This window comes from Amblyomma americanum, chromosome 1, assembly GCF_052857255.1.
Source record: "Amblyomma americanum isolate KBUSLIRL-KWMA chromosome 1, ASM5285725v1, whole genome shotgun sequence".
Taxonomy (NCBI): Eukaryota; Metazoa; Arthropoda; class Arachnida; order Ixodida; family Ixodidae; genus Amblyomma; species Amblyomma americanum.
In genome coordinates, this window is record NC_135497.1 from 389379268 (window position 1) to 389392431 (window position 13164).

Below are 13164 nucleotides of genomic sequence, written 5' to 3' on the forward strand. Positions count from 1 at the left end.
CCAATCAATTTTGGCTAAAAGGAAAACCTCGAACAAGGGTAAAAATAACATGATGAAAAGCATATGAACAAATCTTTCGTCCACGCGATTACACTCATGGAAGCTGAATGGGAAGCAGGACTGACCAAAAACAATTATGCCCCACATAACCTTTAGAGCTTTTGTTTTGTATCGATAGCTACATTACGGTAGCCTTCCGAGTCTTCGGCGTGGCGGGGCCGTGGCGATGGCGGCACTGCCACCCTGTGGCTGATCCACCATGCTGCCACGTGGTTGGTCACGTGATGCGGAGCAGCTGCCGGCGGCGCGGCTGATCACGTGGTTCGTCACGTGGTTGGTCACGTGACCAAGTTCCACTCGGCCAGCTGCAGCTATCGCGTCACTCCAGGTTTAACCAAAGCTAAACCACCGCCACTATTTTACTTCAGCAAAGAGAACTGGTTCATTCCATAGGTTTCTTATTCCTGGAATATCGGAATTACGAAACTGATAGAATGTGGCACTTCCGCAGCATGTATAATGCGTACCATAGGCCCAGCGTAACATTATGCGTGTTAACGGGCGCGTGAAAGGGTGAACCGAGAGGCAGCGCGCTGCTTCGGCAGCTCCGGCATTCCGACCGCGGCGAAATGCGAAAACACGCCGGGGGCCCAGACCCGGTAGGGCCCTTAATAAAATCTGACGTGGTAATCGTAATCTAGTGGTTGCCTCAAATCTAGCCCTGTAAATAGCATATACATACCCGAAAATTCTGGACGAAACCGTTTTTAAGCCGGAAACCGCTTATGAACGGAGTTTTTTTCATATAATGTAAGATTGCACTATAGTAGTCAATTCAATACACCCGCATACACCTGACAGCTGGCTTTCATTTTTTTTTCTATTAACATTGTTGCTATCGTCAAAAGCGTTCCCCATTGGTTTTCTAAGGCAGTCTTAACTGTTCGATGCGATCGATGGAAACACTTTAAAAGAAATATTTTGCTACGTATCAGGAGAATGGACCATTAACTTCAGTATTTCCATTGCAGTATCTTACAATTTCACAATTGTCCAAAATTTTGTCCGAGAATGTTGGACATGAAGACCGAGCGGTGGTTCGTGAAATATTCATAAATTAAAAAAAACCAGAAACGCGACGAATATTCGCCGAATTGTGGCCACATTGTAGCTCTATAGCGTGCTTTCGCGATGACAGGTGAGCCTCCAACTTGCATGCTTCCCTTATGCTTTGTCCCCTTTTGTTTCACAAAAGTGGATTTCGTGTTTCTTACGTAAAAATATTGAGACTTTCGTTAGGTTTACTTCACGCTAAAGCGAACCGCCGTTGTTGCCTGTTTTTCTTGTGCCAGACACTAGGGAGAGCAGGGACGAGGGAAATTTCGCCGTCTTTGCGAATTCCACCGAACGCCCACGTACAAGGCCTTCGCATAAACTCACAATACAATGCACAAAGGGTTTCTTTCATTTTTAAAAATTTCTCAACTTGTCTCCTCCTTTCTAGCGGAGTAAGCAGACTTTTTTATTACTTGCCATTTCGTCTGCGTCTTTCTGAGTGAGAGCCCGCGGCATCCGGTCGCTAGCGGTTTTCTTGTCGCTTTTTTGACCTCGGCTTTGTGTTAATCTTCTCAGCACTATCGCTTCTACGTTGTGGCATCATTTTGTGCCTTTCCTTTGGTCCCGAGAGAAAAATACTTCGCGCCGTTTCTAGACATTATTTCCCAAATATGGCGCCCTTAAGAGGCAACGCTTTCTTCGGCTTTCTTTGTTTTCTTCGTTTTCTTTTTCCGCGCATGCACACGTGCGCGCATGGCGTTCTTTGCTCTATCCAGCCGCGTTCGCAACTGCTGACTCAGTATAGCGTCTGGGCTCTTGCAGGCTTGCTTGGCGCCGCCATAAAGCTCTGCCGCCACATCGACTGAGCTCAACTCATGCGCACCGCATGAAACCTACGCATATTAGTTCATGCCTTTTTTTGTCGTTTTTTTTTGTAGCAGAACAAAATTTGGCAGAAATTCGCTCCGTAGACCTTCGGGTGACTCCAGGGTGTTTAAACTGAGTGTTAGAAAAGCACGGTCGGTGGCTTAGAACGCAGAAATGAAATGGATCTAACAAGGGGCACTGCAAAATCTGAACGTAGCTGTGACGGGGTAATTCTTGTTTCTAAATTTGCGGTGCATTCGTCCTGCTTTGGCAGCTACACACGTGTAGAGGAGTTCTTCTGAGGGCAGAGGAGCAGCAATCACTGTCACCTCATTTGCTGCAGAGCGGGGCGATGCCGGGGTCCGGGGAGTGTTTGTTTAATATTTTCTTTTTGTTGAAGTGGGTACACGTGTTGCTGTTATTCTGGAAAAGGTCACTTTTTATGTCACCAATGGCATCGAGGGGTCGGATTTTCTACAGAAACGGAATCGCATGCACTCTTAAAAGTAAAGAATTGCCGGGAACGCATTTAGACGGAGTATACATCTCGCTCCTTTTTTCCAGAATCGCCGCACCCCTGCTAAATCAGAGTGCAGCGCACACTCTCTTGAAGTGCTGACACAATCATTTATTATGAAACACAAGAGAAGAGAAACAGTTCCGTCCGAGCGGAGAATCGCAGCGCGGAAATACCAATTGAGAGACTGAAGCACTACCTCTTCAGCAACGCTCGGACGGATAGTGCACTTCAGTCTCGTGGCTTCTGCCTGCGTGCATTTTGGGAACCCCAGTCATACAGCTTTCCAGTAATTCACAGATTGTTGTTTGAAAGAACCATAAAACAGTGCAGGCAATAGGTACGCACAGCAGATCTTCAGTTTCACGACTCACGGTATACGTTTAGGTTCACCCGTCGTGAACGGAGATAAATGGAGTCCTGTTGCAAAATTTACTGCATTAAAACCAATCGTGCAACTGCGCTCGCGCTCTTCCCACACATTGACGCCGTAGTAGCACTTCAGTGTGATGCATTTAGACTGGCGTTTGGCGGTGCATCGCTTAGGTTTAACCGGATTTAGGTTCAAGCGGATCATGCATCACCACCGCTTATGTTTAAGCGGTGGTGATTTCGATGCATTGTATAACATTCATCAATTATCACCACCATCACCAGCCTGACTACGCCCACTGCAGTGCAAAGGCCTCTCCTATGTCTCTTCAATTAACCCTCTCCTTTGCCTGCTGCGCCCACCATTTGCCTGCAAACTTCTTAATCTCATCCGCCCACCTAACCTTCTGCCGCCCCCTACTACGCTTGCCTTCTCTTGGAATCCACTCCGTTACCCTTAAGGAGCAGCGGTTATCTTGCCTTTGCATTACATGCCCAGTCCAAGCCCATTTCTTCCTCTTGATTTCGACTAGGATGTAGTTAACCTGCGTTTGTTCCCTCACCCACTCTTCCCGCTCCGGCCTCATAACGTTAACGTATAACATCCATTCTTAACTGCTAATATTTTTGTGCGCAAGTTTCTTCGTTTATACTTGTACCGACCCCTTATGTAATACCCCCAAATTGGTGGTCTTTAAGGTAATAATATGATGTGATGTATGTACTCAAATCCATGCCTTCGTAGAAGGGCAGACCTTTTCTCGGGTATTTCACTTTCTTACTCGCACTCAGAAGATCTTTTTATTCTTCATTGAGCGAAATCGGCGCCGAGCGCATTTTGCGAGAGATTCGAGGTGCAGGTGAGCATACAGCTCTGTGGCATTGCACAAACGAGGAAAGCAACCGTCCTCCTACCCCCTTTGCTCTAAGAGATAGAGCGCGCAGGCAGTTGTACATTCTGCCGAAGGAAGCACTTCACTACTGGGGCAATTTCGGCGGGGTAAGCAGCTCAGAGAGAATTATACAGCCGGTTTACTTTTTTTGAAAGAGTACCAGTTATTCAAGCGTACTACTTAGTGCCATTATACTCAGTCAAACAGCACAGGCTGAGAGGCGCACAAGGCAAAGAAACCAGACAAATCTTTCCGCATAAACATATAGCCGTAATGACGTTAGTTTATTTCAGGCCAGCATTGCCGGCACCGCTTCAGCAGTGGGCTGTGTCGGTATTTGTGAGCGAGAAAGCTGAAAACGGGAATTCACGAAGAATGGATCCTGCTGTCCTGTTGCACTACGTGCTGTGACGTGCTTCTCTTGTCTTCAAGTGGAAAATGACACACAATGACTGTGGGGGACTGGCTAAGGTTCGGGCCAGCGTTGATGCCAGCAGGTTGATGTTAGCGAGTATGCTGCAACAAAGTGACTGGAAGGAGAACCACGTGATCGTCGCGAGAATGCGTGCCGCGGGTTGACCCGGTATTGCTCTGCCTCCGGGATCGGCCTGGGTCATTACACCGCGCGTCTTTTCTATCCTGTCTTTCTCTCCTACTAGCTGCACGTGGTAGCGATGGTGGCTCGGCTTGAGCCAGTCGGCAGGCCTGTGCACTTTCCTTTTCTTTCTTCCTGGCAGCAACAGACAGACAGACAAACCTCCCCCACTGCTCTAACTGGGATTCCTCTTTTCCCCCGAATGAAACACGTGCTTACTGCGCCAGTGTCTGCCTTCTAAAATGGTGAAAGTAAAGCGAAGCACGTTTTCCCACCAGCTTTCACTGGGCACCACTGCCGCGATCGCTGCCGAATCGGGCAACCCGAGGTTTGCATCTTCGGCTTGCATCCGCGTATTCGAGCTGCGACTAGGGAAGCCTTTGGTCAGTCAGTGGTCGTTGAGTTGACCGTACTCCCCCGGCTGGGTGGAAGTGCTGGAATTTCTTGTTTTATAAATTCGTCCAACTTTCCTACACCAACACGCATCTCCGTCTTTTCTGCACTCACAATGCGCGCAAAACGTGTTATCTGGGATGGGATTGCCCAGGACACGTTAGCTAGCGCAAGAACGTATCACTGGCGGCGATATATTTGTTAACGGCCGCGTCCATTCCTGCTACAAAGGGCGGTCTTCCGAGCGTGTCCCCGGAACGGTGTTCCAACCTTTCGGCTTGATACGGGAAGCAGTGCTCCGGCAGTCCAAAGCACCGACCTGCTTCTGAAATCCCCCCAAAATGCAGCTCGCCGGCGCCTTACCAGAGTGGCAGCATATGCCGGGGTGCGCTCCTCCGGCTTGTCGCCTCGTTGTGACGGCTACTTCTCGCACCGAGTCAGCGCTCTGCAGTTGATTTGCGAAATTGGCCGGTGGGGGCGACAGCTGTATTTCATATCTTGGCCGTCTCTATAGATTACAAAAGCCACGTTTCCAGTGAAAGTATAGCGTCTTTGTGAGTAATACAGGGTAATGTATCGACAGAGGCCAACCTCAATTTCTCCTAAGTGTCCCTTCAAGCTTGTGTGACGATTCGTGCACATGCACCGGTGCCACGGCGAGCCGGTCAGTGACTTTTCCTGGAGACGGTTGGCCGCGCCGTCCTGGCGTCGGGTCGCAGCGGAGAGACATGACCATATTTGGTTGTGGCGGAGAAACATGACCATATATGGTAACCGTCGACGGCCCTGTCGAACGACGCTTGAGTGTCCCCGTCATTATGCACCCCTCGAGAGCGATCGGGGCGAGTGGACGAGAGGGCCGGAGACGGAGCGAGGCAGAAGACTGGGGCTGCGCATTGACCTGAGCCCGGGGTCTAGCCGACGCTAACGTTCGACCTTCGCCAACGCGCCTCCACGCCTGGCAGCTCGTCCAACGTCCAGCCGAGAACGAGGGCAGCACAGCCACGAGGAACTCCCAGCTCGGCTGCTGCAGACAACCAGCCATTCATCGAGCCCGTGCCACACCACGCTGACTCAGCCCCGGCGACGACGAGCCCAGCTTCTGTCCCGTAAGCGGCATCGAGCCAGATGCTTTAATTAAATCACTTCAAAATCATTTTGGGGTCTGTGCATCAATCTCCTCATGCCCAGTGTGGACCCAGGGCCATTTTAAGAAACTGGTTCATCACACTTGTTACGGCTACAGAAACAATAAAAAATAAAGAGGGATCACGTTTTGAGGCCCCTCTGCTGTCAGCAGAGGGCGACGGTTGGCGGGTGAAAGCTCTAGGCGTGTCCTTTGCTCGAGTGCGCATGCGCACGTCTCGCCCTCGTGAGCGACATGAAGCTCGGCGCTACTCTTCGTGATGAGCTGTGTGCCGCAAGAACGGACCCTTTGTGTAGCCTCTGCGCAAACAAGGCCTGCCACTGGCGGGCCGCAGTGTCAGACTCCGGACTGTGAACAACGCACGCTCCCACTGGCGTCTGCACGGAGCGAGTTCTGGCTAGCGGCTTTCAACGCGAATAGGTCGGCCCAAAGGTCACGCGCGGCGGCTGTGGCATGCACGCATTCAACGTCCCTTTCACAGCGGCGATCGCATCGACTGATATTTTAACCGCTTCAGTCCGGGTTTGGATATTGGGCGCTGGGTGTTTAGCTGTTAACTGAAAAGAAGCAAAAAGTGTTTCTTTTCAAACAAAAAGACCATGTTTCCCGGTTGCGCAGTGTTAGCGCTATAATATGAAGGAGTGTGAGGGGGAAAGAGAAAGCAGGTGCGGCGCGCTGCGCTGATTCGTCAGAACATCGCGACGTCAATGCAACGCGCTACGCTGTTTGGTCCTAACCCAAAATGTCACTCATGACGTCACGAGGGTCGTGACGAGGACTTAATAAAAATCTGCTGCCAACGCCGCTTCGTCAGAACTGAACGTGCTGTGTGACGCTGCAGTGTGCAGAACGACAGCGACGAAAAGATCCGTTCGAGCTACGGAAGCAAAAGACCGCTGCCCCCAACGCAACACCCAGCCGCACCCAAACTTACTAAACATTCCGAGTTGAATAATCATTGCCCGCCACTCCGGACATGGCTGAAATTCGCATTACCGCAGGGGCAAGAGTTTGGTGATTATTTTTGCCCCTGACGGATAGCTTCGGATGAGAAAGGTGCGGCGCATGAACATGTCAGCCGGGCTGCACGTTGCGGAAACAAACGATTGTCTCCCACTTGGTGCCTGCTGAGTGGACGTTGGGAAAAGCGCACATGACCTCGAAATAACCACCAATACAGACAGGGCAAACGGGCAAGAAGCAATCCTCCATGAATCCTATGGGGAACTTGCGCTGAAGTTTGCGGTGCCGATTGCAGCGCCATAACACACTGCCTAGCGAGAAGAGCAAGCAGTTTTGGGTAGTACTATTAGTTCTTTTCCGCGTCACCTTCAGGCGCTTATTGGCGTGAGCCTCCGCGCTCTGGCGAAGGCGCACGTGCCGTGCGTCAGCTATCTGGGCTACGGCGAGAGAAGCTAGGCAATGACTGCTGTTAGCCAAACGCGGGTATCTAATCGCGCAGAATGTGTTCTCGCGTTTGCAGCGGCCCAAGCGGCTGACAAAAGCAGTTTTGAGTCACCGAATGGAACAATTGCAGTGCCACCTTGGCAGCGCATGTTCCCCTATCCTTTTTTGAGATGTGATAGTTGTGGGCTGCCCCAAACGTATCTTTACCAAAAGTGAGAATGCAGTTTCGAGACTTCACTGCGTACTGGCATCCATTTGACATCCTCTCGCGTCCTACCGTTGTATGTAAACTAAGTACGCATCTGCGAATGAAAAGGATAGTAATGTAGCACCGCTAGGGCAACCAGACATCGAAGCTGTATTGCACAGCTGTCAGTAGCAAAGCGCCTGGGGTGTTTTATTGGCCTGGCTCCTGCGCACTGGCGCATCCTGTGCGTTGGATAGGGGAAGAAACCCAAAGAAGAAAAGCCGCACCACGCAGTTTTTTACTGCTTTGTGCTTTCGCAGCAGAGGTGTGTGCACAGTCAGCCTTCGCGTGTCAGCCGCATGGCTGAAGTGCATACTCCTCGAAGGCAGTTTAGCGGCCTTCTGTTTTTTTTTTCGATACTTCACCCGTGTTTGCTTCTAAAGCGATACGGACCGATTAAAGCGCTTCTACTGGCGTACTTGGATTCTATTTCCGGCCACCAGCTTCTTAGCATGCTCCTAAGTCTGAGAAGTACGCAGGCGTATTTTGCATTTTGCCTGTTTCGAAATGCAGCCTCCGCGGCCGGCATGGAGCCGTGCTCAGCGGCTGGACGTGGTTGTTACGGAGCCACCGCTAATGGGTTGGGCGATAAGGAAATTAGGGCAGAAAAAGAGGAGAGGTCGGGGACGGAGACAACGGCAGAGAAAGAAAAAAAATCGCCATGCAGCAGAGCGAATCGACAGTACGCATTCAACTGCGTCGGGCAACATTCTCAGATGTCGCGTCCAAGCGCAACGGCCGACGCGTTTTTCGGCGGGCCCGTCAAAGTCAACGCTCTGGAGCGCGCACACCCGGCACGGTCTTGCGTCGCCGAGGCCGAGGGTAATAAATAAGATTAGTTGTCTGGCCTCCTTTCTGCGTTTCTCCGCTCAGCTTCGACGCCCGAGGCCATTGCTGAAGCCTCGGAAAGAACCTCTCCATGCACACTGGACGCGAGTCTGCGTAACGGGAAGCCGGTCGAACCCAGAGGCATCGGAAGGAAGGAAACGCACTTCCTCGCGGCGACAGCCGGAGCAGCGAGGTGGATGTGCGTATGGGAGCAACCGAGACACACATAAGGGCGGAGAGAGAGGTGGGTTGGCAGAGGTCCTGAGGTGCGCTCAGTGGACTTGGGCGAGGCTTCAGCGGGACACGCGTTGGCAGTCTGGCGCTCGGACTTGAATCGTCGCCTTCACTTCGTGCAGTTCTGCACAGTCAGGGTTTCTTGAGCTGCCGTTTCTGAGCGTTGTACCGAAAGGATGTGAGAACCGATGCGGCTCCCTGTCCGGGCGCTCGTTGCCGTTCATATAGGCCTACGACACGCGCGCACCAGCGCAAAACCGTTCGGAACGACCGGGAAGAAAGCGCCGACGCTTCTCGGGAATCATAGCGCGGGAAGAATCAAGGACGAAGACGAACCGGGGACAGGCGTCCCGTCTCGCATTCGTTCTTCCCGCGCTATGCTTCCCGAGTTGCAATGAACTACCAACCTGCCCAAGCCTACTCCTTTCCGGCGACGCTTGACGAGGTTATTAGAGCGAAAAATCCCGTTCCGGAGACATAAACCATAGGGGCCCCATTTGCGTTCTGAATTGATGGTTTCTTGGATTCGCGGCGCCATTTTGAAACACATGTCGAGCTTTGCGACACCGGAGGCGGGTTTGGTACGGAAGCGAAGGCGACGAAAACAACACAAGAACAACAACACTGGTAATAATAATTCAAATATGGAATACAACAACAATGATAATAATATTTCAAAGATGGGATGAAGGAGAACAGGAATCGAAGTGTAGCGGTTTTATGCTCAGGTTGTAAGTTTCAGAAACTTGAGAAATTTTGCTAAGAAATTTATGGCCACGAAATAGTTCACTTCCGGTCCAGAAGGCTTCTTCTCAACATATAGAACAGTTCCTTCGTCTACCAATGATTTCCGAATTAGAGCACTTAAGTACGCCAGAACTCTAGTCCTAACGCGCGCGCGCGCACACACACACACACACACACACACACACACACACACACACACACACACACACACACACACACACACACACACACACACACACACACACACACACACACACACACACACACACACACACACACACACACACACACACACACACACACACACACACACACACACACACACACGCACGCGCGCGCGCGCGCGCGCAACTTCACTACCCGCGTCTCCGCAGGAACTACGAAGGAGCGTGCAGATGTGCACTGCACATACATTTCAAATTGGGAAGGTAAGTTGAACGCTCAAAGATGCGAGACAGCCCAGAGGCCGAACTCAGCGGGAAACGGGCGGGAAAGAGAGAAAGGAGATGGTGACCCGGGGCTGTCAAAGTGCGGGCAGGCCCTGCACGCGTAAGCATGCGGCGCTGACCAGACGACGCAAGACCCCGAGGGACCAGCAGCAGTCTTCCCGGCAGCCTCCCTGTGAAGCGGCGCTCGAAACTCGGGGAGCAAACAGGCGCCGCGCATACACGTGCCGTGTGAGCAACCACAGCGCGGATGGGCGGACGCCGCAGGCGACGCACTGATCGACCGCTGCGGTCGGCGCCTTGCACGCATAGAAAGAGATAACGATAACAGAACGCCACGTTTGCCTCATTTGACGCGCCGTCAATGCACATGGCCCAGCAACGCTGGCGCCTCCTTCAGCCACGGCCTATTCCATCCACTGTTCGGGAGTTGCGCTCGCGCTGGTTTGTAGGCCATTGGCGGCGCTCGTTTTAGAGGCGTGTTGAGAAATCTGGGATGACGCCAAGACGAGCTGGCGTCCGGAGGGCGGCCAGGAAAGGATAGAAGAGCTACTACGGGGGCAGTGGGTATTTCATCGTAAGGGTTCGGAAACCGTCAACTGTTGTGTTTGTGTGCGTCCTTTGTGTGTGTCCTTTCCGTGCCAGCTAGCGCTTTCCGAACCGTTACCAGGAAAGGATGTACCAGGTTTCTCGATATCAAGTACTGATGCGGTGTATTTCATGAGAACGAAGACTAAAATAAAGTCGGCACTGCGCTTTTCGAGCAGGTACCGCTTTCTCTATCAGCACTCACTGAACCGCGAATGATGGACGTTAGAAGTATAATAGCGATGTCTTGAGTTTTTGTTCTGGATGCGCGTACAGCGGATAATCACGAAACGTACACTCATAAGGTGTGAACGCCATCAACCAGTTTTAGAATAGAGATGCGCGCTTTGCAACAATGATTGGTTTTATATAGGGTTTAAGGTCCCAAACCGACTCATGCTCTGAGGGACGTTTGCAAACAATGAAAGTTGATGAGTAATTGGTGACGTGGCCTTTTTGATGCCATTATTTGTTGTAATAAGGGCAGAATAATTTACTAAATGTTAAGCCATTCAAGTGCCGAAGGATTTGAATTAGGGTCTTGTGCAGTGGCTTCATTTTGCAAGCGACAGTCTTTCCAAACACTGCCTAAAAAAAGACGTTCAGAGTCTTCACTAAAACCTTCTGTGGCTTCTCAGTGGGACTGGCATTCGGTTCGTGATCCCAGGGTTGTCGGACGGAATCCTGGCCGCGGGTGTCGTGTTCCGCGAAATGTTTCAGACGACTGTATGTGCGTTGTGCGATGTCAGCGCACCCACCTAGGTGGTCTTGTTTAGGCCGCCCAGGCGGTCTAATTTACACCGGCGAACCTCACTATGACGACCCTCATAGCCCGCGTGCAACGGCGGGGCGTTGACCCCGACATACGATTCCGTTCTGCGCACTCTCTCTAGACGCGACCATCTGAAATTTAGCTAATATATCACCTTACGTTGCAAAAACGACGTTCTCAGAGCACACGTCGTGGTTTTGCGTCCCGAATGGCACAAAAGCTGTTTTTTTTTGTTCTCCTTGCAGTGCGACGACACAACAAGCGCGGTAAAAAGAGGAGCAAGGACAAGAAGGCCACCAGAGGAAGCGGCGGCTCCGCCAAGGGTGAGTTTGTGATGCTACAAAGGCTCGAATCGAAACTCTATATATGACGGACGCTAAGCTAAACACTGCGTTGAAAGAAATTCCAGATCGTCAAAGGCTTTTGTGCGCGTTGAAGCCTTGCACTCCAACTGTGATTCGACCTAAGCTGGCGAGTATTGTCCGTGCGCTGCATGTCGCCCTGCAACTTTTTTACTCAAGGGCAAAATTGCTTCCTGGGCACAGGACTCGGAGAGATCGTCATCTAAGGCGACCGTACTGCTAAGGCGATCGTAGCAATACTAAAGAGGAGTTAATTTAAGGTCTAAGGGGAGTCTAGTTTTATCCACGTGGGCATAGCTTTTGCATCCTTTCTTCAAGCATCGCGTATGTATGGGCTCAGTGGGACGCTGGACGAGAATAGCACCTTCTTCGGCGAGCCCTGTGTTTTGAATGCAAATTTCAGGCGACTTACTAAACACACGCGCCTCACGAGCTCAGGGTTTCGAACTGAGAACGAACTGCGAGAAATGCAGTCCGTGGGTGCGTGCGTTCGAATGATTTCGATGGAGAGTGTTGTTCTTAATATGAATGTACTGTCTGTTACTACGCACCTCGGTTCTTAAATGATGGCGACAGACTCAAGCCGCCTTGAGTGTTATTGATGCCGGTGGCATTTGTATAAGGTCAGTGCGCTGATAACGCTTAGAGCATAACAGGGTCCGCTGGTCTACTATGTTCATTTGCGAAATAGTAGAATTCGCCTGATGAGGTTGGTTCGGGAACTGCGGCATAGCGTTTTTTTTTATTCCTTGTGGATTTCGGGAAATCACTTACGAAAACTTATTACCCGCGAGCGATGCTCGTATGGCGGCAATAGACCAGTGAAGGCTGGCGTTCTTTTAAATCGGGTTATCGCACTCAACAGTAAATAGTCTCAGAGTGCCGTATGATGCCTCATGAGCTTTTCGGCAGCGCTTCATAACTTGAATACTTAACGTCAAGGCATTCGCTGATAATTTTTCAGGGTAAAAGAACGCTAGTTCCGCCAAAATGCAAAGAAGGTAGCGCTGGTCCATCACTTTGCTGAGACCGGTCAAACGCATGGGATGATGTCGCGGAACTGGTTTAGCGTTCTCGGAGTCCAGGTTGCTACTGACTGCATGATGAACTAGACTGCATTCAGCATTGGCTTTACAAATTTTAGGATTGCCTTGAACGTTAAAAAAACGCACACAAAATATCCTTGACCAGTTGTTCAAATCCACGCGCTACGAACGCAGTCACCAATTCACAGGGGAAGTTGATTGGGTGCAATTTTCGAAACTGACTGTTCGCGTGTACCACTACACTCTGTCCGCTTTGCAGGTCAGCGGGCGTCCACATAGAGAATGTTGTTTTTCTGGCGTCGATTGACCATTCCTGATGGCCCCGGCTGGAAAGTACTTACGCCCACGCTAGTTTTAACGCGACAGCGTTAAGGAGCTCGTGTCGCAGAAAAGCCGGTGTCGTCGGCGTCTTTGGCCGTGAGCGAAAAATGGCGCATCTCGGTGGACACCTGAACCGCGGCGTAAGGGAAAGGATTTTAACGCGACAGCGTTAAGGTTTGATTGACTGATGGATTGAGGGATTGCTTGATGGATGGGCTGATTGATTAATGGATTGATTAATTGATTTATCGATTGATTGATCGTCGATTGATTGATTAGTTATTTGATCAATTAATTAATTAATTAGCTGATCACTCGATCGATTT

At 50.8% G+C, this 13164-nt stretch overlaps 1 protein-coding gene across 1 annotated transcript in view; it reads left to right on the plus strand.

Moving 5' to 3' along the window:
* The window catches only part of LOC144115703 (bone morphogenetic protein 2-like), a 396927-nt gene that overhangs the window by 160562 nt on the left and 223201 nt on the right, over positions 1–13164 (plus strand). The window contains exon 2 of the mRNA XM_077650176.1: positions 11355–11432. Coding sequence (XP_077506302.1) covers positions 11355–11432 — 78 coding nt within the window. The remainder of the gene's footprint in view (positions 1–11354; positions 11433–13164) is intronic.